Below are 25,409 nucleotides of genomic sequence, written 5' to 3' on the forward strand. Positions count from 1 at the left end.
GGGATGAGGGAAAAGAATGGGAATTCATATCACATTGACCCAATTGCTATTTTCAAACTTTTTTTTTTTTTTAATAGCAATTGCATTTTGCAAAACATTCTACTAACAAATAATGTCATTCTCATTGAAATATACACACGTTTTGTCTATATGTGTGTCAGTTATTTTTGCTTGTCCCTGTGTTTCAGTGTTTTAAACATTTATCTGACATAATTTGGGGTGACTGGTGCAGTTTAAAGGTTGTTTGTGAAACGTTAACACTGGAGGGCAGACGACCAGTGAAAGAGATGCCTGCGATATTGGTGCAACATCAAAAACCTGACAACATGAGCCAGCCAACAACCTGCTTTACAAACACCCGAACTTTGAGGATTCAAGAATACTGGATTAGATATTTGAGCGATTTTTCGATGAACGATTCCCTTTAATTCTATGAGGTTAATTCATTTCCACTGGTAAGGCCAAACGTTTATATTGAATGCCTAAGTTTGCCTCCCTCCCAAAAGTGCCCCACTTTTTGGTGGTCTAAGTTTCAGTGAACTTCGCTTCTGAATTTGAAACCAAATTGACCATAGACCAAGGGCATCACTGGGGATGCCAAACATTTATTTTTTGAGGGAATGTTTTTATGTGACACCTTTTTAAATATTATTTCTTCTGATAAAGATTATAAAGAACATACATAAATTTAGACACACGAAAAACACCATTTAAAATATTAAAAACAACCGACGAAACAAAAGTCATGTTTTAAAATTTGTATTTATTTATATCATTAATATGACTCAGGGGGCCACTTTTGTAGAGCTGCTTAAGCACAGAATTTGCTTAAGCACAAAAACTTTGCTTTAAAAACAAAGGTTACCAGCTCAAACTCTGTGATTGTCATGCTAACAAAGATAGCTAAATACCATTCCAAAACTATACATTACAAGATCTTTTGGCTGGTAATTTGATTTGTCAAGCAAGTTTTTTTTTCCACGCTTACACAAATTTTCTGCTTAAGTAACACTACGAAATTGGCTGCTGGTGCTGGGTCAATTGTAAAGTCAGGGGAGTCAGGTTGGCGTAGTGGTTCTTTCCTCGCCTTCCACCTGTGCGGCCCGGGTTCGAATTCCGGCCCGGTCCACGTGTGGATTGGATTTTCAGTCCCTACCTGATTCCGTGGGTTTTACCCAGAATATTGGGGTTTTCCTCCCACCTCTAAAACTGTAACTGCTCCTCACTGTCTCCTCTCTACAAGTTTCTTCAGGCTTGCGAGCTACAGTGCCTAGGGCGCTTTTGAAGAATCCTTGGTGTCATTACCAGAAATATATAATAAAAACTTAAAGAAAAGTTACAGCGCACACGTGGCTAACACTGAGTGGCGCGCCATCACGGTTCGCGGAAGTCAGCTGTTAATGCGGTGACGTCAGCATGCTTCATCGTTGTAGTCCGATCGACCGGCTGTGTGTTTACATGTATCAACAGAGAGTGCGGGAAAGAAAGAACCTTTTTGTCTGATATTTACATTATTTCTGATCTTCTGTACTCCAGTCTTCTGAGGGTATTGTAGGTGAGTATTTGGGAAATCGTTTGGGAGTTTTGATGTTAATTTTGGGCGAATTTGAGTCGAATGGAAGGCTTCTATGTTGGCAATGAATTTTTCACTTCCTTCAATCACTTTCTCACATGATACCCCGTTACCTGTGTTACCTCATATGTAGGCCCGAGTTGTTTGTTGATTCAGGTGCTACATACATGTACATTACATTGTACATCTTGTGAAGCCTAGCGCCAAATTCCGAAATTTCTCCCCAACATGCCCAAACTATTAGTTATTGCTTGTTTCCCGAATTAATATCTTCATAAGGAATAGTTAGCCTATAGAAATGTTGGTCATGTTGGGAAATCCCAGACCGATGCTCTTTATTTTGTGCAGAATTCCCCAGTGACATAATTAAGCATTGCTTGATAGATGGGATTTCCCAAACCATCAAACAGGTAGACCTACTTTCTCTTTGTTAATGCTGAAGCATTAAACCTATTCCCATTAGATACAATGTGTGAACCGTCTTTCCTTGCTCAAATCGCCCTCTAACATCCACGACAGTATAGTCGCCACTTACTGCGAAAATCAGTGAGACTTGACAATAGGTGACAAAATTAGGAACCTCGCGACTACATGTATATGGTCCCAGACATTAGCTTAAATGGGACAGATGTTTACATTGATAAGAAAAATCTCGGGAAAAAATGAAGGCTAGCAGCACCAGCAGCCGAAACGTCGCTACCAGCAACACGACACCGCGAGTCATCGATTATCTTTTTTCTGTATTTGTCATCCGCCGCGTTGATTATGTTTATCTCTTCTAATAAAAATCTCTACAAGTAAAGTAACATCCAGTGACAAACACAAAGGAATCTGTGCTTGCATGTAGTGAGTTTCCATCAGAGGACCGTCATTGTTACAAACATGCCCTGTCTTGTTCCCATGCTGAGCAGTTATGGTGCATAAGTTAAAAGTTGCCTTCCTGTAAAGATACTTTGGCAGCTTAATAGGCATTTTCATTGAGCTGAAGATATCGGGTTTGATTGTCTACGATTTTAGAGAGCAGGGGTCGAAATTAACTTGAATTTCATGCTGGCCAGCAGGACCACCATTTAGAGAATCCTATTGGTCCTGCTGAAAATTTGGTGGTCCTTGGTTCTTATCAAACCGTGGTGTAAAACTGCAATCTATTTCTTCCTGACATTTTTCCCTAAAACCGATTAATTGATCAACCCTTCCAACTACCTTCATCTAAGATACGTTTCCATTGCCTCCCTCACACAATGAATTGAAGTTCATGTATTTATATCTAAAATTGAGAAAAAGGGTTTCAGCGCGTCAAAAAAATAACCAAAACCATTTAGCGCGGCGCAGTACAGCCACAGATTGGTCCTTCTAGTTACCGTCTGAAATGACACACGGGTACCAGTTCGGGCTGGTTACACCACAGCTGTACGAACGTAAACTATGCATGCGTGATTGATCGATCGACCGCGTGCGGATACAGTCCTTGTACATATACATGTACATGCAGCTTCCTCTGCATACTTGGTGTACACGTACATTATGTATTGGGCAACTGTACGTTTGCGGTTTGAAAAATCTCCATGTATACATCACGTGCGTTGTGTGTTGTTGCCAACTGGGAAACTATTTTCAGTGATGGCAAGTACAGTGACTATAAGCCACGTAGTTTCGAGAGAATAAAAAAAACAGTGTGACATGGAATTTATTTACTAAGACCATTCATTTGCACTGGCCCCGCGGACCAGCAGGTTTGGTGGATTTGGTGGTCCTGATGATTTTTTTACTGACCTCGGACCACTGGACCACTATTAATTTCAACCCCTGGAGAGTATAAAACCTTTTGTGTCATTGTTTTAGACAAAGTTTTCTTTGATGCAAACGTCATTATTTCTTCATGATTCCAGGCTCTCAGAGATCTTCATGGAGGTAGCAAGTTAACAACTGACTCCGTTCACTTGCATATCAAGGGAATAAATATGTGCCAGTTTTAAGCGTTCGTTTAAGACCTGCAGCTCAAGACGTTAATCACGTCCATTTTCCTGAGCCGGTGTTAAATCAACTCAGTCATAAATACCTCTTAAGTCACAAAGTAAAAAAAGTTCAAAAACTACAAAATTCCAGTGATTTTGTTCAACCGTTTTGCTTCCTTTAAAAAACCCACCCCTCTAGTCATGTTTTTGTATGTTCCCCTCGCCAGCAGTCATAAACAGTCTCCTCATATGGGAATGGTGTACGCATGGCCCATACTGCGTGAAGTGGCTTGTAACTGTATAAAAACTGGCCATGTGATGGGCTCTAGTCCAGACCCAATAGGAATAGTTAAACAGAGCTATTTAGAAATGATATGTTTAAAGTACATGGATGTCGTAAAGTATCAACAGGATGCATGTATTTTAAACATGAATGAAACAAATACAATGAAAGGTTTCATTGAAGATTTAAGTAAAAAAGACATTGATTAACCCTAACCCTCCTCAATCCTTCACCTGTTGGAGGATTGAGGAGGGTTAGGGTTAAAATTGTTTTGGCCCATAAAGACACCGTTATAATTTCTTGGCTACTTGGAGAATTGACCAAAATGGACATGTACATGTGTGTCTTCGAAGGGCAAAGGTCTAGTCAAAAATGGGTTTGCCCAACAAAACATTTCCGTCTGTATTTTTCACTTAAAAAATGTGCCTGACAAAAATTTCCATCATTTGTGATATGGAGGTGTTGGCAAACATTGGTTCAATTTGATTTTTTTCTCTTTTAAAATCTCAGTCCCACAGAATTCAGCCTTTTAAGTGAGGAAAGAACGGTACAATGATACAACGTGCCTGTATTAATAACTTTCGATTTTATTATTGCGTGCTTGAGTTAGACATCAGTTGTCCAGTGCAGACAGCACTGTTCCACGGTGGAGCCTTTCCAGTGTTTTTTGTATGGGACATACAGTGTTGAATGGACGGTGACCCTATCCAAGTACAGCTTCTATTAGTGGCTGGATATCAATATGCATGTACTTGCAGACTGTATACAAAGCCTTTTTGTTTGCCAATATGCAGGTTCGTTGTGCTGTCGATAGGCCCAAGGTACATGCATTGCACCTGGAGTGCAAGTGAAATCAAACCCATGAAGTTGTTTTCTTTATAAATAAAGATATCTGTGGAAAAAGACCCCCCCAAAAAAACTTTTAAGTTTAAAAACACCCCCCCATCTACATGTAATAAAAGGTTGAGAGAGGATGATACTAAGAAACAGAACAGCAGGTTCTGATTAAGGCTGGACGGGGGGGGAGACGGCGATCTGGTTCAGGTATTTGTTTTCTATTGTAGTGTTCAGTACATAGGAAAACAAATGCATGATATGTGACAAGAATGAAAATAATGTTCTTGAAAATGGTATTTATGGAGTTTGAAGACCCTTTCCATTCAACTCATACACATAAAGCCCCTTCTGACCCACCCAACTCAACCTTTCCTCAGCCCTCTGTCCAATACCTTTAAGTCCCCCTTACACTGACACATTTTGATCTCTTGTTCACAGACCATCCTCTCCCATCCCACCACACTCAATCCCACCTCAGCCCTCCTTCCCTAGCCCAGTCAATCTCATCTGACTATAAATACTACCAAATCTGGCCCATACCCACCCAACTTAAATTGAAAATTCATGTCCATGCTGGGTACCTGGGTACCTTTAAGATTTAAAGAACATTTAAAAAAGGGCATTACGTGCAATACCGGTGGACCGTGTGCCTAAAACATGAGCTCTTTTTTGTAAGACGGATGCAGCACATTGTTCTAAATATAAGAAGGGAATCTTCCCTACCAACAAAATTGGTACCTCATGAGTGCAACCTACGAACCCAACCCAAACTCAAGAACTAAAGCCAAACCTCAACTTAAGCCCAACCCCAATCACAGCTCCAAGCTCATTGTACTCAATTTTCTTAGTCCCCACAATAACGAGGCCAATGCTTCACATAATGCCTCCTTGCATGCTCCCAGTGATCAGTGAATATATCCCCCGACCATGTTTTATACCTTCCATGTTCAACCGACCCTCTCCACAGACTGTTGTGCTGGTTTCAATTTGAAGGCATGGCATAATGCATGTTTACCCTGTACTCTTGTGCACGATTGATTATTGTAGTCATTGTAATCACTGATTCTTTATTCGCACAGGTACTCCATCAGCTGTCAGAGACTCATTCACTTACATGTGTTGAACAAGCTTTGTAATACTATACACATCTGCTCTGTATAGCTAAACTGCTGCACCAGTACAAGGGTAGATCACATACTGTAACTGGTAACAGGAGTATCGAAGCCAAAACTGTTTTCAACCAGACACTTGGGACTGAGACATAAAAAAGATACAGTTTCTGAAAAAATCTCGCAGTAATGCCAGTCAGAGAAAAGATAGGAAGGCTTTATCAGCATTTCATGAACAAGGCTTGGATCTTTTTTGTAGCTTTAGTCTGAAATACTTTGCCCAGTATTGATGTCGTGCATGCACTGTGTTCAGGCCCGTAGGAAGATGGTTCTACCGGGGGGGGCAGAAAATGAAATCTTTTTGTGGGGAGTTATTGTGAGCGCATAGCACGAAACCTGCACAGTGAAGGGTCAGCAAAGTTTTGTAAGGTTTTGTGCTCTGTAGTGCATGATCCATCAGTCATCCAGTCTCACTGAAAGATTTTTTGAGCAATCGATAATTTGAAATTTTAGCATTTCAAATCCATGTTTGACAGGTTAAAAAAAGATAAGTTAATTATTGTACATGTAAGATCTCATGTAATTAAACTTTCAAAAAACGACATACATGTATCTTAAACTGGTCATTATGAAGGTGATATTTGGTAAATCCGTAACAGGAAAAGTGTCTCGCAGTAGCATTAAACCTAACAAAACCAGAAACCCAAATTTTGCCAAAGGGAATGATGATCACCTTTAAATATGTATTGGAATGTCTAAACACTCATTAGTGGAGTTTTCCTTTTAAGAAAAGAAAACATTCTTTAATGTTTGTGCACAAACCAGCTGCGATGTTAAAGCTTTGCCTTAGATGACATCACAAACTTGATGACATGCACGAGCTTTAAATCTTCAAGTTTAAAATAGTATGGGGATATGTTTCAGTAAAACTTTCATTTACTTGAGGAAAGCCCCAAAATGAGTGGTCACACTGAACACAATCTTAGTTCGCCTCAACGATTAAAAAATTCAAAGAAAGAAGCTTGTGGATATTTCAATTTTTGGATAAGAAGTGATGGCTCTATCCTATTCAGAGATGCTCTTTCTTATAGATTAATTTTGGGAATAAACTTTGGGCAATTTAAAAAAAACACGTTTATTGGAGGGTGTGTCGTTGTGGAATTTATTTCTACGTGAAGACTGTAGTGGAGCCTCAGGAGGTTAGAAATAATAGGAAGAAATTAAAATAATGTAGACAAGGGGACCGGCTGCATCCGAATCTGTTGTCTAGAGCTAGGTCTATGGCTTTGCTCCTTTGGAAATACGCGAAGACACCAAGAAAATAGACCTAGCCTTGAGTTTCAGACATCAACACGGCCTGCGATGCAGCTCCCTTGCGTACAGTGCGAAATGGGACTCCTTGTCATTAATGGGCATAGGAGGGACAGGAACTACAGGATCCTGATTGAAAGTGAATATAGGGTGCGTTCGATTAGCTTACACGTGTAAGTTTGACTTACACGAGAGCGTTCGTTTAGCCATCACGTGATGTTCGTGCCTGCCCTGGTGTCAGCCACCACTACCCCAGCTGGCGAGCGGGTCTCTGGAGGCTGCCCGAGTGTAATGACGTCATGGATGGACTGTTCGAGCATGGACGTACATGATGGAACGAGGCGGGGACTTGACCTTTTTCCCAGAATGCCTTGGAAAACACACTGCAGCGTTCGATAAGCCTCATTTTGAGGCTTCCCTTGAGTGTAACACTGGTGTGTTCAGGGAAGCTAATCGAACGCACCCATTAAAATTTTCATTTTCCAATGTGATCCAAGTAAAATTATCACACACTGCTACAAATACTATCCACTCTAAAACTTCCCCACTGAGAATGCAAATTACAGAATCTTTTAAGGGGGGCCCGGCCCCCCACTATATTTTCAGGGGAGGTCACTGGCCCCCTGGTCCCCCCCCCCGGTTCCTACGTCGGTGCTGTGTGGCACACCCATACCTGTTTTCATGAAAAGTGTGGATATTCCTTTGTTCTCCTGTGGTTAAAGAAACTTGAGGAAAATGCTCCTTTTTCTCCAACTACGATAACTCCTTTGAGCTGGATTTTTGATGATGATTTCCTGGACTGTTCCTCTTCATTTTGCCACAGATAACCTTGACCCCAGAATGCCTCTGAAACTGTTTTTCAGAGAGGGGAAAACATTGGGTGGACACAATGTGCACTCTGTAACTTGCTATGGGCAGATAAACTCAGCAAGACCGAGAGACCACCATATTGTGTATAGATCATTTGTGTGAATCATTACAGGAATTACCAATGATAGCATAATGAATAAATGGAACCATTTTAGTTTGGAAACCATTTTATAACAGTGACATGTTGTTCATTCCAATCCTTCAACAGTTTTGAGGTTTTTAAATTTTTGTTAGGTTCAGCCGATTCAGGTCATTTTAAAGTGGGCATGGGACGATGTCGATGGTGCTCTAAATTGGCCTTTTTCAATCTGGTTGTGATGAGTCATACCTTATATTGCAGAGCTTGATGATTGGCAAATTATTTTGCAACATTTGATTTCTGTCAGAGGTAAACCGTTATGCCTTGTTAATTTGACACGACTGCTCCACACTGCACTGCTGCCTCATGTCTTGCCTCCTGACAAGGGTACATACATGTATGCTCTTAGCACATGGTTGTTGTAGATAATTACATGATTGATTCTGAAGTCCTCTGTAGCATAATGATGCTAAAACTGTGTCGTGCTTTTCTTGGGTCATTTTAGGTCCACATCACCGCCTGCCTTGATTTTTGTGCCTATCTTGCTTTTTTTTATATTTGTTCATTTGGTTTCCAAAAACATATTTTCCAGAGAAATTTCTCATTAGATAAACAGGAACATTTGAGTTGACTTTTCACAAACTGCATGACATTTTGCACAACTGACTACTAGCTACTAATGTTTGGTGCATGCCTATAGTGCACTGTAGCTGTCATGATTCCTGACGTATGTTGATGATGTCTTCCATATTAGCATATAGATATAAAATATAGATTCCCCTCCTGACTGATTTTTGTTCCAGTCTGAGTGATGTGAACCCAATGGCCTTATGTATGGAGTTACACTGTATGCCAATTTTTTGTTTGTCGCTCTGCAGATGTATGGTAAGCACCTTTTCAAGCTTTGAACATTTGAATATGTCTGTTTCTTCCTAGATAATATACTGGAACTTTGCCAAGGAGCAGCATGGGCCGAATCTTCCTAGAGCACATTGGTGGCACTCGGCTATTCTCCTGCGCCAATTGCGACACAGTGCTGACTAACCGGATTGAGCTGATGTCCACTCGGTTCACGGGCTCCACGGGCCGGGCCTTCCTCTTCAAGAAGGTGGTCAACCTGTCCTTCAGCGAGGTGCAGGACCGGGTCATGCTGACAGGCCGGCACATCGTCCGTGATGTTTTCTGCAAGAATTGCGACTCTAAGCTGGGCTGGATCTACGAGTTTGCTACAGAGGAGAGCCAGCGCTACAAGGAAGGCAAGGTCATCCTGGAGCGGGCTCTCATCACGGAGAGCGAGGGGATCGAGGAGCACCTCGGCGAGGTATGAGGGGAGGGTCAGACTCCTCGGTGTCAGTCGGAGGATTTTGGAAGCCGAGACAGGGGATCGGATGTGCACCCTGCACCACCCCTACGGAGGATTGGCAAAGGCCGTCACAAGAAATGACTGTCATCTGTAGTACTGTACATGTACCTCACACGTACTGGTACAGTCAAAGGTGTTTTGTCAACAACTGAGATCAAGGACTGAGAGTAGTTGAAAGAACTGATTCACAGTCAAGAACATTGAAGAGGAAGGTAGCTGAGCTTGATTGAGAGGACATGTCTCACACGGGTATGGGGCAAACTTGTCAGTGCAGCACAACAAAATGAACACTGATGATTATGTCAATATTCTTGTTAGTCCACGAGGCTTACCATTTGTAGTACGTAAGGTTGGTTAGGTTCCATCATCAATTTGTTGGGCAATTGTCAATAACAAGCCAAGGGCTTTTTTTTTTTCATTCACTTGATTACTCACTTGCAGTCACTTGGTGACCTTTCTTTGTATCATTGTACAATAATGTGACTCTGTTGACCAGATGCTAGATCTTGCCTGGATGGGGAAGTGATAAGGCTCCGTAGCCCAAACTTTCCAGGTGCCGAGTAAATCACTAACACGCAGAGTCTTGTTAGGTTTGGTGTGGTTAATGTTAATCAACCCTTTAGTGACCAGTACTGAAATATCACATAATGGCTACAGCCCGCTTTGGTAAGCCTTTGGTTTCAACGAATTCTCAAGTTGAAGGTTTGTTCGTACAGAATTCTTGCTCGGTTAAAATTGTCAAAGAATTTGCCTTATTTAGAAAAGCCTTAGCCTCACTGGGGTCTCTGAAGTCTAAAAAAGAAACCATAATGATATGTTGGAGATTAAATTTAGAAATTTGGAAGGATTGTTGAATCCTAGATGTTGTGAACTGTTCATACATGTAGATGTAATCTCCCTTATTTGGGAAGACTTACTTGAACTGCAGTGGGCTCTCTTGTGTAGTTCAAAATACCCACCAAATTCAAAACTTCTTTTGAAGTTCAGGACGAGGTTTTTTTCACAATAACTGTGAACTGTTAGTCCTCTTTTCCATGGGAAATTCAGATGAGTTAAAAATATCCTCAAAAATGCTTAAACCTTGCACTAAGGTATGGTTGTGTTCTTAAATGTTTGAAGGAGAAACAAAATGCCTGTAGTTTTTGAGGATGGAATGGGAAGAAATGATTTTTCATGGAATTGCCCTTGCCAGATGAAAGACACGGGGTTTAGCTACAGTATAAAGTAAGGACAGTTATGCTTCAGAAGCCTCTGACAATTGAAACAAATTAAAACATTTCCCCATAGCAGACTGTCTCTGTTCATTATAATGGATAGGGGTTCATGTAACTATGCCAGCACTGTACACATTTTTAGCTGAACTCTTTCAAGAGGCATATGTGTTGCTGGGCACTAGAATATGACCTAACAACATTCAGTGCTTCCATGGTACATATAAATGCCAGAGTAGATTCAATTAGGAGTGGGCCTTTTTATTTTCACCTGCCCACTTGTGCGTGTGTCATGAATTTCATTATGCATGTAGAATTTCAGTTTGTGTATTGCTTTGTACACGTACATCAAGGTATATGTACCAGTGCACTTGCACACCTGTACATGCCTGGACTAAAATGTACTTGACAATTTATTTCAGTTGGGAAAAGAATTCACATTTTTGTCCAAGATGCACTCTTCCTAAAATTTCTGTCTTAAATTTAGAACCTACTGCAGTAGTTATAATTGGTAGTTTCATAAATTATACATCATAATGGCACTTCTCTGCATGGGTAGTCATTTTTATGTACTTGTATTTAGGAAATAAATGGTACTGCGAGTTGTACTCTTCAGATTCATGTAGGTGGTATGTGAACATTTGGTTATAAATAGCAAATAACCACATTTGGCAGTTGCCAATGCAGTTGACCACGTCATGCATGTACATGTGTGATTTATGGTTTTCGGTTGATGTTTGGTAGACATTGGCACATCAGATGAAATTAAAAGTACACTGTACAGTTCGTGATTAACTAGACGGGGACAAAGTATCCTTAAGTTGGATTTCGACCACAGTGGATGTAAATGGTGCCTACAATCTGATTGATTTTCGAGATTTTCGTAAAGACCATACAAAGTTTTGTTCCTTGTTTTTTCATTATGAGTGGTTTGTACCAAACTTTTTTATTCAAAATATAATGCTAATAAAGTATTTATAGAATTTTTGCAGAGATAAACAGGAAGTTGCTACAGTGTACATTCACATGAATGTATGTGTTGAATTTATTGCATTTTGAAGAGATGTTTCAAATGGTTTTACACTGTTGGAATTGGATTGGTTACATATATTGGACATTCTGTCAGAGACGCACAAGTATTATTAAAATAAAGAAAAAACCAAAATCATAATACAAAACCACTGGACTTGCTGTTTTCATGTCTGATATTCAAACCCTCAGGAGGGCCATGTGTTCTTTGTAGTGTCTGGTTTGGGGATGGTAGCTTTGTTTTCAAGAGAGAAAGGTGAAAGTTGCTCTAAGAGAAGTGGAGGCCGACACAGGTCGTATCTTGGCTGTCAAACCATTCACAGCCATCTGCTACTTGGCAGAAGGGCGTAATTAATGTACCTGCTGCATTGCCAGTTGTACGGGGAAAAATAATTGCCCAAATGCTCTTCTGCCAGAAACAAGATTGAACCAATTAAAATTAGTGACAGGTGTCATTAACTTGCTCTCTTTTCTCATTCATATTTCCAACTATTGAATTTTTGAAAGTGAATGCCATTATCCTGGCAACAAGTATTGACACATTTTATGAAAAAAGAGAAGAGCCTAACACAAGCTTCTTTCATCACCAATGACTCTCTTTTTTATTTTACAAGGCATCCATATTAACAAGTAAACAACAGGTAAATATCCAAATACAAGTTTAAAACCTGCAAAGGAAACTTATAGCGAGACAATGGTAAAAATATCTGCGTACATCACAGAACGTCAGTGAGTACATTGCCAGATGTACATGTACCAGTACATGGCAGCTTGTCCTACAAATGACGGTAAAATTCAAGTGCAGCATAAAAAAAAAACACATCAGAACGTCTGTGAAAGTTGTCCCATGAAATAATGATTAACATCTCTATAAATATTCTAACACCCTTTAGATACTTTCAGAGAGGGTGTTGGGTACTTTCAGTCTCAAGAAGACTTATATTTTCTCTTTAGTACGAGTGACAAGGTCATTGGACCCCACATGCTATTTCAGAGCAATTTTGTACAGTGTTTGTTAAGAAGTCCTACCTGAAATTTATATTTTTCTGTAGTTTCAAATGAACTTAATGACTGCTCCGACTGTACTGGCTTATCTGACCACCACAGGAAAGCCAGGAGGAATAAGTGCACTGTATACATTTTGTAACTAGTGAAGGACACTATGCACAAAGTCGATTTAAAAAAGGGACAATTTCTCAACAAAATATTACATTTACAGCTAAAATAAGTCACATGGATGAAGGACCCAATGCTTGATATTTATGTACATTTTTTTTTATACACAATGACCTCTTTCAAAGAGAACAACTCATCATATATTCTTGGATAAATAAATATCATACACTACCTACACAAAGATGTCCAGCAACATCTATTGAGTGTACTGGTACCTTTTCCTGCTGTACCTTACTTAAAAAAAAAAAAAATTGGTCTTTTGGGTCGAGTGTCAATTTGTGACTACATCTGTGGGACAAATTGCAATTGTGGGCAGGCTTTCAGAGCGTTCAGTGTCAATTTCTTTTGTTAGACAAGTCAGCTGATTTATGTTCCCATAACCTTTCTTCCTCCCACAACATCTGTTTCAACAGGAGTAGGTCCCACAACTATGGCACATAGGGGGGGTTGCAACAGGGACAGCGGCACTCTGCAAGTCGGTCCTTTTTAGTAATCTCGGTACTGATGGAGTTTTGAGATTTTATTACATACAGGAGAAAAGGGTTACAATGGGATGTTACACCGGTAAGTCAATCATTGACGGTGTTAGGCCATAAACCCTGGAGGGCTATGGGCTACAAGTGCTGCTTAGGGTCACAATTTTCAAACATAATGGATTGGGCACTTGGCATCAGGCTAGTTTGTCACAATTTGGCCCTTGACTATGCTAGCTGGCTCTTCAGTGCAGCTCAGCAGATTCATTAACACAGACACACTGGTCAAAGTTGGTCGTGGTGGTGAGAGGTCTGTTCTGATTACGTGCACAGAGGAAACGGACGTGCATTAACGACCTTTACTTTAAAGAGGCACTTTTACTCGAAAGTATTGTGATCCTCTGCTACTTTACCAACACCAGAAAAAGGTATCGGATTACACGTAATCAGAATCACCTCAATTAGCGATATAATTACAGCAAACTGATCATATCAAAATCATTTATTACATCACATGTAGAAAAATGTACAAAAAATACTGAAAAAATGTCAGTATTAGAGGTATATTCATGTTGCTCTAGCACTTTTCTCCCCGGTGTTCAAATGTTACATGCTACTTCCAAAAAGTGTAACCATACCACTGTGATTTCACAACTGTATTGTGAAAGTTGACAACAAATTTCTTTTACACCAAGTCTACAAATACTGGCTAAAACTAACATGAAATGCAAAGACTAGCAACAAAAAGTGGTGGATTTAAGGTAAAAAGTGAGAGCAAAATAAATGTGACTGCATCCTGGCAAAAACACCTTGGGACTCTCAAGAGTTCCAACAGTCACCCATCTATGTCTTGTTTTATATCTTGAATGTCAATGATTTCAATTTTGATCGGTGATTCTTTAATGAAAGTAAAACATCTGTCATGAACGGGGTGGGATTGACGAGTACACAAATTCAGCACAGTTTGAGAATGGATAGTCCATGTTAGCTGAGCGAGGTCAAACCATAAAGCCCCACCCCATTATAGGACCTGCAAAAAGTGTGTGTGTGGAAGGGGGGGCATGCTGCCACCAGTGGCTGTTTGTTATGATTGCGTATTTGACCTGTGCGTAGATCATCGTGTGCATGGCAAAAAGAGTGACTAGCACATGACGGTGAAGGAACCTGTGGGAATTAGCTTTCAATAAAGAATATGTATGAACACAGCAACAGTAAAATCACTAACTCTCTGCAGTAGGACCGATTCTATAAAAATGGTGGGCACTACAACTTTCTGACAATTTTGTTCAAGTATCCACAATGATGAAAATATCATTTACACAAAAGAAAGGGAAAAAAAAGAGAACCATCACCTGAAGGAGGCAGACAGAGAGAAATTTGAAAAGTGAGCATAGGTGACAAATTTCTATGAATTATGACCGGATCTCCAACCATGACACTCTGCCTCATCAGCTATTAGGAAAATGCAACCAAACATAGTCAGTGAGATTTTGGGAGAACGAGAACCTTTGGCGTGTTTAAAGATGTTATACATGTACTTAAAAGCCATTCTGCAACACTCTCCAACAAGAAAATCGCCACTTAGCTAAGACGCCCCTTTTACTTATAGCGTTATAGTATTTCACCTGTTTTGCAAGTGTAGATTTCATGATGCAAAGCAACTCTTTGGAAAATGGCTGAGAGTCATCTCAGTTCTTCCTCCATGAGTAGAGTTTAGACAATTTCTACCTCGGCATTTGCTGTGCTCAGAGTGAGTAGTTGGAGATCAAAGGTCTAGAAATGCATTCCCCTCACAAAAGTCTCAGTCCCTCCTTACCAAGGTGAATGGGTCCATTCAAATGCTTTGTGGATAAAAGAAATCTTACTGGTTGTCAAAAAGAAAACGCGCAAAGCCTTGATATAGAAAAACAGCACAAATCTTAACATAAGAGTCAAATCTAGGATCAACCGAAGCACATTACAGGAATCCTGTGGTTCACAGATTTCAAAGGAACTTTTGAGCAGAACTACTGTTCACTTTAAACTAAACGTCTCTTTTGATTAGGGGATTGATTTTCAAACCTGTAGACCAGGTAATTCAAACCTTGTGAAATATTTTGCTGTTGCATGATAACATGTGTACAGTAACCAGGAGATCTTTGAAAGAGAAACAAAAATCCCATCGTTACACTCACAAATGATCACACATGAGTCTCCTCAGCAGTACAATATATCAGATATATTGTTTTAAAATGTCTCTGGAAAGGCTTTCCCACGAGCAGAAGAGTACAGGTTTCAGGAATATCAAACATACACTGGAAATGAAACAAAAGCAAAAAAATATACGATACGCTTTAAGCATTATACACAATATGGACATTATTAAATAAAGTATAGGTAATATTGTATGCTAATAATTACAAGTTGTACAACACACACTAAAGCAATCCACTGATAGACCAGAACAGTGAATAGTGGCACCATAAACAGATCAAATTGTCAGAAGAAATTTACATATTAACAATACGTAATTATGACCTCTTTTCTTTTTCTTTTTTTTTAAATGATACATGTACATTACTTGCCCCTAAAATGGCAAAGTCAAAACTCAGGTCATTACACAATGTACAGAGCAGTATTGATCTTTGGATGTTGGAATTTAAAAAAAAACCCAATCTGGTTCAAAAAGTCCTCTTAAAAAAACTGATTCGGTGATGTATTCTTACTTACAATAGGTGTATTTCTCTTAAAAGTATTTACAAAGATTTTTAGAGTAAGAAAAATATATGGCACTACTTCAAGTCTCAATATGTTTTCCTTTTATTGAGGCCAAAAGCTAAAAACATGCATCTTGAAAAAAAAAATCCTGCAGTCCTTCTCGAAAACTATATAACATCTGTCTACATTAATTCCGCAGCTAAAAACATCTGTGTTGATCACTGGACACAAGAATTAAACCTGCTAAACCAATATGCTAAATATCTGAATACTTCTCAGCAAAACCAGTCAAAAGAAATTTTGTACACTATTTATTTATTCATATGGTTGTTTGTACTAACTGGAAAGGCAAAAAGCTCTTTGTGACTAAATAAAATCATGTAAGTATCGTCTGGGCAAATTGTTCGCGTTGTGAGGACCTCCAGCAAGAAGGAGATATCTCTCATAACTGTCTGAATCTCAGGAGGGCATTAGGACTCAGTGGGAGTTGCATAACCAGAATGAAAGCTTTCTTCTGAGGAATCCTGAGTTGAGAACTCGGACCTGGCATCGGTGTAGTTGCTCTCGGAGGATGTGGCCCTGTGCAGGCCCTCGGAGCTCTGGGCTGTCAGGAACACAGGGCTGCTGGGGGGTCTACTGTCTGGCTGAGGAGATGATCTCTGGTTGTCCACGTCGGGCTGCTTGTCTTCAGGTTGCATGTCTTCTCTGACTAACTCTTCCCTTGTCACCTCTTGTGGCTTCACCTCGTCGATTTCCATCTCCGCCTTTACAACCTCCTCTGTTATCACTGCTGCCTCTTCTGTTGCTTCTTCATCCACGTCTTCCTCGTATGATTTTGTGCCCTCATTTAGTTCCTCCTCTTTGAGGGAATACTGTAGTGGCAGACATTCCTCTACTACCTTTGTTTGTTTCTGTGCCTCAATTTCGTCTTTGGGGTTGATGCAAGTCCTGGGGACAGGCTTTGAGACGGCCTTCTCTAGCTCTTGAAAGCGCTCCTTGAGAGAACGAAAAGGGACAGGCTCTGAATCTTGAGGGGAAGGCTCACTGGAGGTTTCTGACCCCGCAAGGCTGAGGGCACCTCTGGCAACATGAACGGGCGAGGCTTGGGCGCTGCTCTGCAGACTGCTGGCATAGCTGCTCATCCCGTCAGGCTCGTCTGAGCAGTGGGATGCGGTGTCAGAGAAGGCCATTTCCAAGATGCCCGTTTCGCTGATGGTGTATTTCCTGGGGATGGGCCTGGAGACCCACTCCTGCAGCTCTTGCCTCCTCTCCCGCAGCGACTTAATCTTGGCACTCCGGAGCTCGTCCTGCGTCTGCTTGTGAAACTCAGCATTCTGCTGGATGGCTTGCAGGCGCTGCTTTATTCCCAAAGAGACCGGCGTCACCACCTTGGATTCCGGCTTCAGCGGCGAGGGCTTCTCAAAATTCCGGACCGCATCTCGCACGGATTGCCTGTTCCGACCATTCCTGCTCTGCGATGACGGGGTGCTGTCTTGGCAAGTTGTCTTTTCCTCATCTGAAGATGAGCTGGTGGCTCTGACAGGTGTGGCATGAAACAGCGAATCCGAGATGTGACGGACCCGGCTCCTAGCGGGTGCCTCCCATGACTCGTTCTCCGTCATGGCCCTCTGGAAGGTCTCAATCTTACTGGTGACCTTGCCAGGTGTCTTGGGTCTCACGACAGTGTGTCCATCCTTGTCCTCCTTTATTGAGAAGCCCTCGCTGTGGGCCGTGCCATCTCGATCTATGTAAGGATCGCTGAAGACATGCCTCAACATAACTAGCTTAGGACCCTCCTTGGCCTTGCGGCTGAACTCGCGAGCAAGCTTGATGACCGTCTTGGGTGGCAACGGTACCGGAGGTGGTTCTGCCTGACATTCTTCTTGACAGGATTTGTCTGTCTCCGACTCAGGTTCATCCTTTTCCAACTTGGTAGCTGCTGAGGCAGTGCACACATTTGCCACACTGTCCGCCGAATCTTCAACTGCTTCGCTCTTGTTGCCCTCGTTATCGGAGAGGTGAAAGTTCGAGTACTTCTCTCCAAGCCTCTTGAAGGCATTGTTAACAGACTCCAAGAGGTTTTCATTTGAGGAAAAGGAGGAAGTTTCTCCTGATGCTCCTAAGGAGGATGGTGACACATCTAGGAGGTCAATCTGGGGTGATGGTGACACATTTTCCGGCTCTGCGCGGGGTGGGCTGCTACTCCGGTCTTCCGTGTGAGTGTCCAGCATGTTGGGGTCCGAGTGGGATCGATTATGCATCTCACTGACGGCAGCCAACATGCACCTGTCGTCACTGTTGGAACGGGACAACGGGATTTTGAGAGGTGCATGCATCGCTACATCGGCACTGAGCGGCCGTGCACCATATGAGGCACTTCGGCTCCTCACGTACGAATTTGAGGACATTGGAAGCCACACATCTCCATTTTTAAGGGTGTTGAGGGGGCGATAGCTCTTGATGTTTGAGTGTCGGACTTTGAATGGCTCTGACGGGGAGACCTTTTTGATGAAAGAGGGCAAGGATTCCAGGTCCATCGTGTCCTCATGTCCAACGCTTGCATTGGGGACAATTTCGGGCAAGGCCTCGAGGGCTTCCAGTTCATCGGGACTCTCCGTGTTCTCAATGAGTTCCTCAATGGCATTGTCATCCTCGTTTGGGTCTGCCTTCTTGACCATGTCCTCGGCAGTCTTGTTGCGGTCTGGTCCGCCCCGCCTGCTCGAGCCGTTGGCATCTCGGTCCCCCTCCGTGCTAGCGTGCTCCGACAGCGTCATGCTCCCAATGCCCGAGTCTCGGTTGGACTCCCGTTTCTTGGTCAGGTTGCTACGCTCGGCAGCTCGATCTTTCTCCTCGTCGCTGTGTGTGCTGGACACGCTGCCGTCCAGCTCCATGCTGTTCCGGCTTAGTCTTTGGCTAAGGTTACCTGCTGTTAAAGTCAGATGGCATAACAAGGACAAAAAGTTAGTTGGTCCACACAATCTTACAAGATGAGTGTATGCATTTTCCTTCACAGTGAAAACAACACTATATGCTACAACCGTCTTTCTGGGCAACCAACAGTTTTGTTGGCTTTTCCTGAGTCTTTAAGTTTCTAAAATTCCACGTTCAAACTGTGCTCTTCTGCATACGAAATTTTACTCCCAAACATCAAATGGAGTTTGAATTCCAGTTCCAGGCATAAAAAAAATACCTTTTGCCCATGTATAAGACAAAGTGGAACCCGGGGGAGAACTACGGTACTCAGGCTGTCCAAAAATAAGAAGGAAAAGCTTGTACAATATCACTCAGGAGTTACTAGCTATTCACCTGTGGGTCGTTTGTTGGGACTCCTGGAGTCTGGGGTTCTGGTCGAGTCAGACCCAGCTGACAAACTGCTTCTCCGCTCAGGGGTAACGTCAGTCTGAAATAAGAATAAATAAGCAGTTATGAGTATGATGCACTCACAGCTTTGAACACGGAAAACACACTCGTGCATATCTATGGCCTTGGTTTTGTTTGGGATTACATGCTGTCCACAAAGAAATGGTTGATTCAACTAGACAGTGAGATTCAACAAGTCTTAGGGCCACATATTCAGTAATTTTGTTTTCATTTGTACTAAAGCAAATATATGTTGAAGGCTCCTATTGAGTTTACACAGTGCAAGATTCCTCGGAAGGCCTTGATGTTGGGTCACGTATTTAGAGTCAGTCAGCGGATACCCACCAGGCGTGATGTTGACCGTCTATGTGGGGACTCCAAAGATTCATTGTCGGAATCGTCTGTCGTGTTGAACGTCTCAACCCTGATGTCACCACTGGAACTCCTGCCATTCTGTAAGGACATAAGGCGTTGGACGCAAACTTAGACAAAGTAATCAAAATGGCCATGCAACAAATTTCATGCAGGACACTTCTAATTTGGGTGGTCTCATCTTGCTCTTCAACAGTACCCCTGATTTCTATATTCACAATTTACTAATATTCAAAGTTCACACCCCAATTGCCAATCCAGTTTTGATCCAGTAAAAGTGTAATGCCAGCACTGAAAACAGAGCATTCAGTCTGTCTTGTTTTGCCTAGGCACCGGTCAACATGCTAGGGGTAAATCAACCGATTGGGGCAGCTTTGCATGGTGACCACAGTACATCACAAATTTATGTCAGTTGCTTCCATGATAAACGGGTTGTCTTTGGTTCTTGGGTGTGCCAGAGGAACTGGATATTTTCTGCACAATGAATGAATGAAACATTTGTATTCATGTCTGATTTAAATGCAGAAGTCCCTTATCGGTGTGCAACACTCACCCATCTAGACAGCTCTGGCCTCTTCATTCCTGCAAGAATAAAAGGCATATCGAGGATGCAACAATTACTCATTGAGTAAGGAATGAGATGCTAAATGGGTTATGCAATACGGGCGATTCACAATAGTGTGCCTCCAAGAGTCTGCAACACGTTGGCCAATCAGAACACGTGAAATTTGTCAACCCTTTCCGAACGCGCATTGGGTCGACAGATTTCGCGCATTGTAACTGGCCACCGTGTTGCAAACTCTTGGAGGCGCACTATTGTGAATCCCCCGTATAGAATGATTTTACTACAATCCTCGAAACTACAACTTTGTGTTTCAATTAAAACGTTGGACTAACCAAATTCTTTCAGTGGCATTTATTACCCAAACAGTTGTCGATCTAACAACAGGTACAGAATTGAGGACTGTTAGGGCTAGGGCTAAGTCTCGAGTGAAGTAATAGGGACTGAAATAAACCTGTCTCAATCCCACCCAATCCTCCAAAATCTCCCATGTACAGTCACATGTTTATCATCTTCCATCTTTTGATGACTACTTACATAGGAAGTGTTTGCACATCCATTCATTTGGTCCCCTATGCAAGTAGATGAGTCACGCGATTACAATATGCTACAGGGTACACCAGCATGCATGTCCGTCAGACATTTAATGCTTTGAAATGAGCATCCAAAATTCTTCTGGTTTAGTATGCCATACCATCTTGGCAGTTTTGTGGGAAGAGGCAAGCTAGGCATCCCCTGAGTCAAGGCAAGCTAGGCATCCCCTGAGTCAAGGCAAGCTAGGCATCCCCTGAGTCAAGGCAAGCTAGGCATCCCCTGAGTCAAGGCAAGCTAGGCATCCCCTGAGTCAAGGCAAGCTAGGCATCCCCTGAGTCAAGGCAAGCTAGGCATCCCCTGAGTCAAGGCAAGCTAGGCATCAACTGAGTCAAGGCAAGCTAGGCATTACCTGAGTCTATAAAATTACACAATGGATTAACGAGGGGTAATGGGTAAGGGGGATACATGTAAGTCATGAATTTGGAGAGGTGTCTGTATGCGCAGCGCAACTAATAATGCAGCACGGTCCTTCATGCAACAATAATTCGCATCAATTGCCACAATTTCACATTTGACACGGAAGACCAATTCATAAGTCAGACAACCAACAGATCACATGGGTGCTCAGAGACATAAACAGAATTGATATCTGCGACCAAAGAAAAACCACACAGGTCACTTTCTGTACTGCCACGTTCTACTGCAAAGTGAAGTTCAGCAAATTGGAAGGAAGCCTGTGAAAGATTTCTACAGGGAATTGCGCTCTGTTCTCAGTAGTGCGTTTCTGCAATTTAGCATTCCGGCAAAAGATGGTGTGAAAATGTCTTTTCAATTAATCACATGGCTTTGGCTTCGGCGAAACGGCAGACAGCAAGGTGTGGTCTGCTCATGAAAATAGTCCGACCACAAGGGTGCTTTAATGACCTTGAGTCACAAAGTGCACCCAAGCAAATGTTAACTGCAGTGGCATTACACCACGTTAAACATTTCCAATGCTGGTTAATCACTACATGCACACCTCCACTGTGCCCTTCACGGCACAGATTGCCTCATTAAGGACATCTGTGTAAAGGGTGAGAAAACGACCAATTATGACTAGCTACACCAAGATGCAACGTGCCATTGTATTTATGAGAATGCCAACAAGGGAATGGTTTATGCTTTACTGGCAATCACAAAGAGAAGCAATCACGGAGGTGATACGGTGAACCAAACGTGAACATGTAAGGTGATATCACGGTACAGATTTGCCAAAGGTGAGCACTTTGTTTGAGGAGGGGCAACTTCACTGTGAGTGCTTTGTGATGTAAAATGTACATTCAGGCTTCCTTTTATCCCACATGTCGAGTTATGAACCCACATGAACACGGATATGTTGTGCCACCTCAGGTGATATCTCCTGATTGTGATTGCCCACTATTTGTCTACCGCACGTGCCATGAGCAGCAACTGTTGTGTAAGCCATGCACACTCACCTCTGGTTATCATGCTTTCCACAGCCGCTGTAGTGTAAAAAAAAATAAGCAATGGTGGGAAGAAACCGTGGGTTAATATGGCAAGCTACTCTTCCCCTGGGTGTCTGTCACCATGTCTATTACCAGGCGCAAACATTGACCAACATGTGAGCAAGCATGTGTGGTTTGGGAGTGGTGCTGTGTTGAGAATCTTTCAGTTATTAACAGAATTTATTTTCGGGGTTTGTATTGGAATGATTTCCAAAAGATGAAGGTTACGTGGACGACAATTTTAGAGTAAAATGCATCCCTACCCCCCCCAATAAATACAGTGTCTTTGTCAATGTTTAGAGTTCTGTTTAAGTTATCTGATGAGGTACATTAGCATTATAAACATAAACAATACTGAGAAGTGTCAGTTTTGCCACATTCAAGGTTCCAGAAATGTTAAAGCTCACTAGTGATCACAGCAGCAAACTGTGCGATTGAACTGAAATTTTTAGGTAGAGTTCAGTTTGATGTTGTTTCTCGGTTAAGAACAAACAATTTGGATGTGAGTTGTGTCAGTTAAGAGTTTGAAAAATGCTGATTACTGGTGACATTGTAGAAAAATTGCTGGTGACATCGACCCAAACCAACAGTGAGAAAACAAAGAAACCATTAATGAAGAAAATAAATGGTTGTGTACATGTCATTTGCAAGGCACCATCCCCATAGAATTTCACTGACTTCACAAGGATTTTGAAAACTTCTGTCAATGCATGTAATGCATGTGACTTTAGGCCAGTGCTTTCATGCAGTAAAATGTACTTGTGATTGGGGCATGCGACATCACTTTACAAATGTAATATACACACTGTAATGCATTAACAAGAACCAACACCTGAGTGATTAGGAAAGTGAAATAATTAGTGCTTCCTGAAACATATCCAAGATTTACTGGGCCAAAACGTAAGAACAACATGACCTAAAGAATTGTCAGTTGTGGAATCAACATGATGACATGTATGTATGAATCATGGGATACTTGGTGAATAAACTTTCATATTGAAAAATTGAGCATCACTTTCGATGCCAATTTGTACAGTCAAGAGCACTTATTGATATGAATTATTTATAAGTTGAAACCAAGATTAGAAATTTATAGGTGAGAGAAAGATCACAGTACCTAGTCTTGAGTTAAAGTTCTAACACTATTTCGAAAGTTAAAAACTATTAGTTGATAGGAAAGGTTTCTCAACTAGCTATTCAACTAAAACCAAACTTGTTACAAGAGGAAAACATAATTAATAGTGATTCCTAATTTCCTAGTTCAAGAAGATGAGGTGGTTATTTTGTCGAACCTCCCCAGTAAGGACTGTAGTCCTTTGACCCACCTTTGACCTGTTTTTGACCTCTGATGAGCTTGCCCATTGGCTCTGAGTTGCGTCGCTTCTGTCTACGTTTGGACTTCCTCTCCTTCTTGTCGCGCGTCAGGTCCTGGCCAGGCTGGACTTCTTTGTTTGGGTCCGTTGTGGTTGACATAGCTGGGGATGAGAAAATGGTCTTAAATCACGCATGCAGTTGGGGGTCATAATGTCTATCTCAGAGAGCAATCTCAAATCCTCTACTAACAAAGAACCTTAACACTGATGAAAGAAGGAAAAGTCATTTTCGGGTAAGAGAGAATCATGAAATTCAAATAAATTTAAAACTCTGCTCTAAAAGTGATGATCAATCATAGCTTAACTGCACCAAACAACATCGTATAGAACAGTCACATCTTTACAGACATTCCTTATAAAAAATGCGGCAAGTTGACAAAAAGTTCAGTAAGTTCATGTGCATCTGACTTGTTCCTAATGTGACAATGTCAAACACTCAATGATTCCAACAATGACCCAACAAACTGGGTACAAAGACCCAACAAATAAGGCAAGATACACGCACAGCCTCCAGGAGATGCATAGATTGTCCCTGGAAGGTTTACTAAGTTTTGGGTCTACATGTACACATGTATACACTGTTCTGATTACCAGAGGGTAATGACACCTTAATGCAGATAAAACATGACTGTTCTCAATCAGACAACAACTCTGAATTGGTTTAACGATTCAAGGGAGGAGTCAAGGCCTTTCCAAGTCCGAGACATGCTGGTGACTTACTGCTTCTCAAGATCAGCTCGTAGGAATTGGACGGTATTTTGCTTTCAAAGTTCTGCAAAATCAGTTTCTTGATTTCATGGCTCCACAGTTTCTTCTGGTCCATACTTCGAGCCTGGAAAAACCAAATGAAATGATGACAGATGATAAGAGCTTTTCTAAGTTCAGGAAACGAACTGCTTTTTTTCAAACATTCAGCATTTCTGTTTGAGGAAGTGAGGCTGAAAACAAGACATTGCTGTTACTTTTATTTAGACTTGAATCAAATAATCAAACCTCATCAACAAAATTCTCAATAACTTCTCATTTAAACTGAGAAAAGGGCTACGTGGCATTTTTTCACATGCAGTAAATCAATAACCATGAATGAACGTTGTAAAGAAATAAATTCCTGAAATGCTTCTATGTAAATGTTTAGCTTCACGTTATATGTCCTCCAAGGAAGGCTGGGAGAAAAAATCTCTCAATTTTGCTTTTGACTGAAAGGAAAAGCTCATAAGCCCTTTTCAAATGATGAATTACTATACAAATCAGGAAGTGTCTAACATCTTAGATCCTCAAAAAAGAGATCTTCCCTTGAAACAACTGGATTCCCACTATTCAGTTCAGGATATTTGAGTATGAAAGGTATTGATCATCCAGTAACATGGAGACGGGAACCTTTCCAGCAAATATCACAGAAGGAAGTGGAACGTACCAGGATTGTGTACTGAATGCTGGGGTTATCAAAAGGAAGCACGTTGAAGCCCAATGGTTCCTTCTGTATGCTCTCAATCAACATCAAGTTGGAGCACTGTGGATTACGGAAAAAGAAACTGCAGTTAGAGCATTAAGATCCAAACGGCACAACCGATACTTGGAACAGGAAAGGGGAATCAAGCAATACTCGGCTGTCATGGGAAAGAACTCCTGACTCTGATTTAGCACTTCCTCACTTTTCAGCTAGTCCGCTTCCAAGTTACAATGCAGCATCAAAGATTGACGCAACCGATGAGGGAGAGTTTCCATTTTGCATGTGAT

At 41.5% G+C, this 25,409-nt stretch overlaps 2 protein-coding genes across 11 annotated transcripts in view; one reads left to right on the plus strand and one right to left on the minus strand.

Moving 5' to 3' along the window:
- Positions 1-1,405: 1,405 nt before the first annotated feature.
- ypel5 (yippee like 5) lies at positions 1,406-11,769 on the plus strand. The gene is made up of 2 exons (XM_022227499.2): positions 1,406-1,555; positions 8,954-11,769. Exon 2 carries the CDS (start codon positions 8,985-8,987, stop codon positions 9,342-9,344), a length of 360 nt encoding a protein of 119 aa, XP_022083191.1. The 5' UTR covers positions 1,406-1,555; positions 8,954-8,984; the 3' UTR covers positions 9,345-11,769.
- A 426-nt stretch (positions 11,770-12,195) lies between these two features.
- LOC110975147 (uncharacterized) overlaps positions 12,196-25,409 on the minus strand; it is a 63,805-nt gene continuing 50,591 nt past the window's right edge. For 9 of the 10 annotated variants that reach the window (XM_022227325.2, XM_022227326.2, XM_022227331.2 and 6 more), the window contains 8 exons: positions 25,087-25,182; positions 24,393-24,504; positions 23,625-23,774; positions 22,270-22,296; positions 20,252-20,280; positions 19,672-19,779; positions 19,273-19,366; positions 12,196-18,892 (listed from right to left, as the gene is read on the minus strand). In XM_022227325.2, coding sequence (XP_022083017.2) covers positions 16,437-18,892; positions 19,273-19,366; positions 19,672-19,779; positions 20,252-20,280; positions 22,270-22,296; positions 23,625-23,774; positions 24,393-24,504; positions 25,087-25,182 — 3,072 coding nt within the window. In that variant the 3' untranslated portion in view covers positions 12,196-16,436. The remainder of the gene's footprint in view (positions 18,893-19,272; positions 19,367-19,671; positions 19,780-20,251; positions 20,281-22,269; positions 22,297-23,624; positions 23,775-24,392; positions 24,505-25,086; positions 25,183-25,409) is intronic. The other variant, XM_022227327.2, reaches the window with a different exon arrangement.

Source organism: Acanthaster planci, linkage group LG01 (genome assembly GCF_054643075.1).
Source record: "Acanthaster planci isolate LZ-2023a linkage group LG01, COTS_SCS, whole genome shotgun sequence".
NCBI lineage: Eukaryota > Metazoa > Echinodermata > Asteroidea > Valvatida > Acanthasteridae > Acanthaster > Acanthaster planci.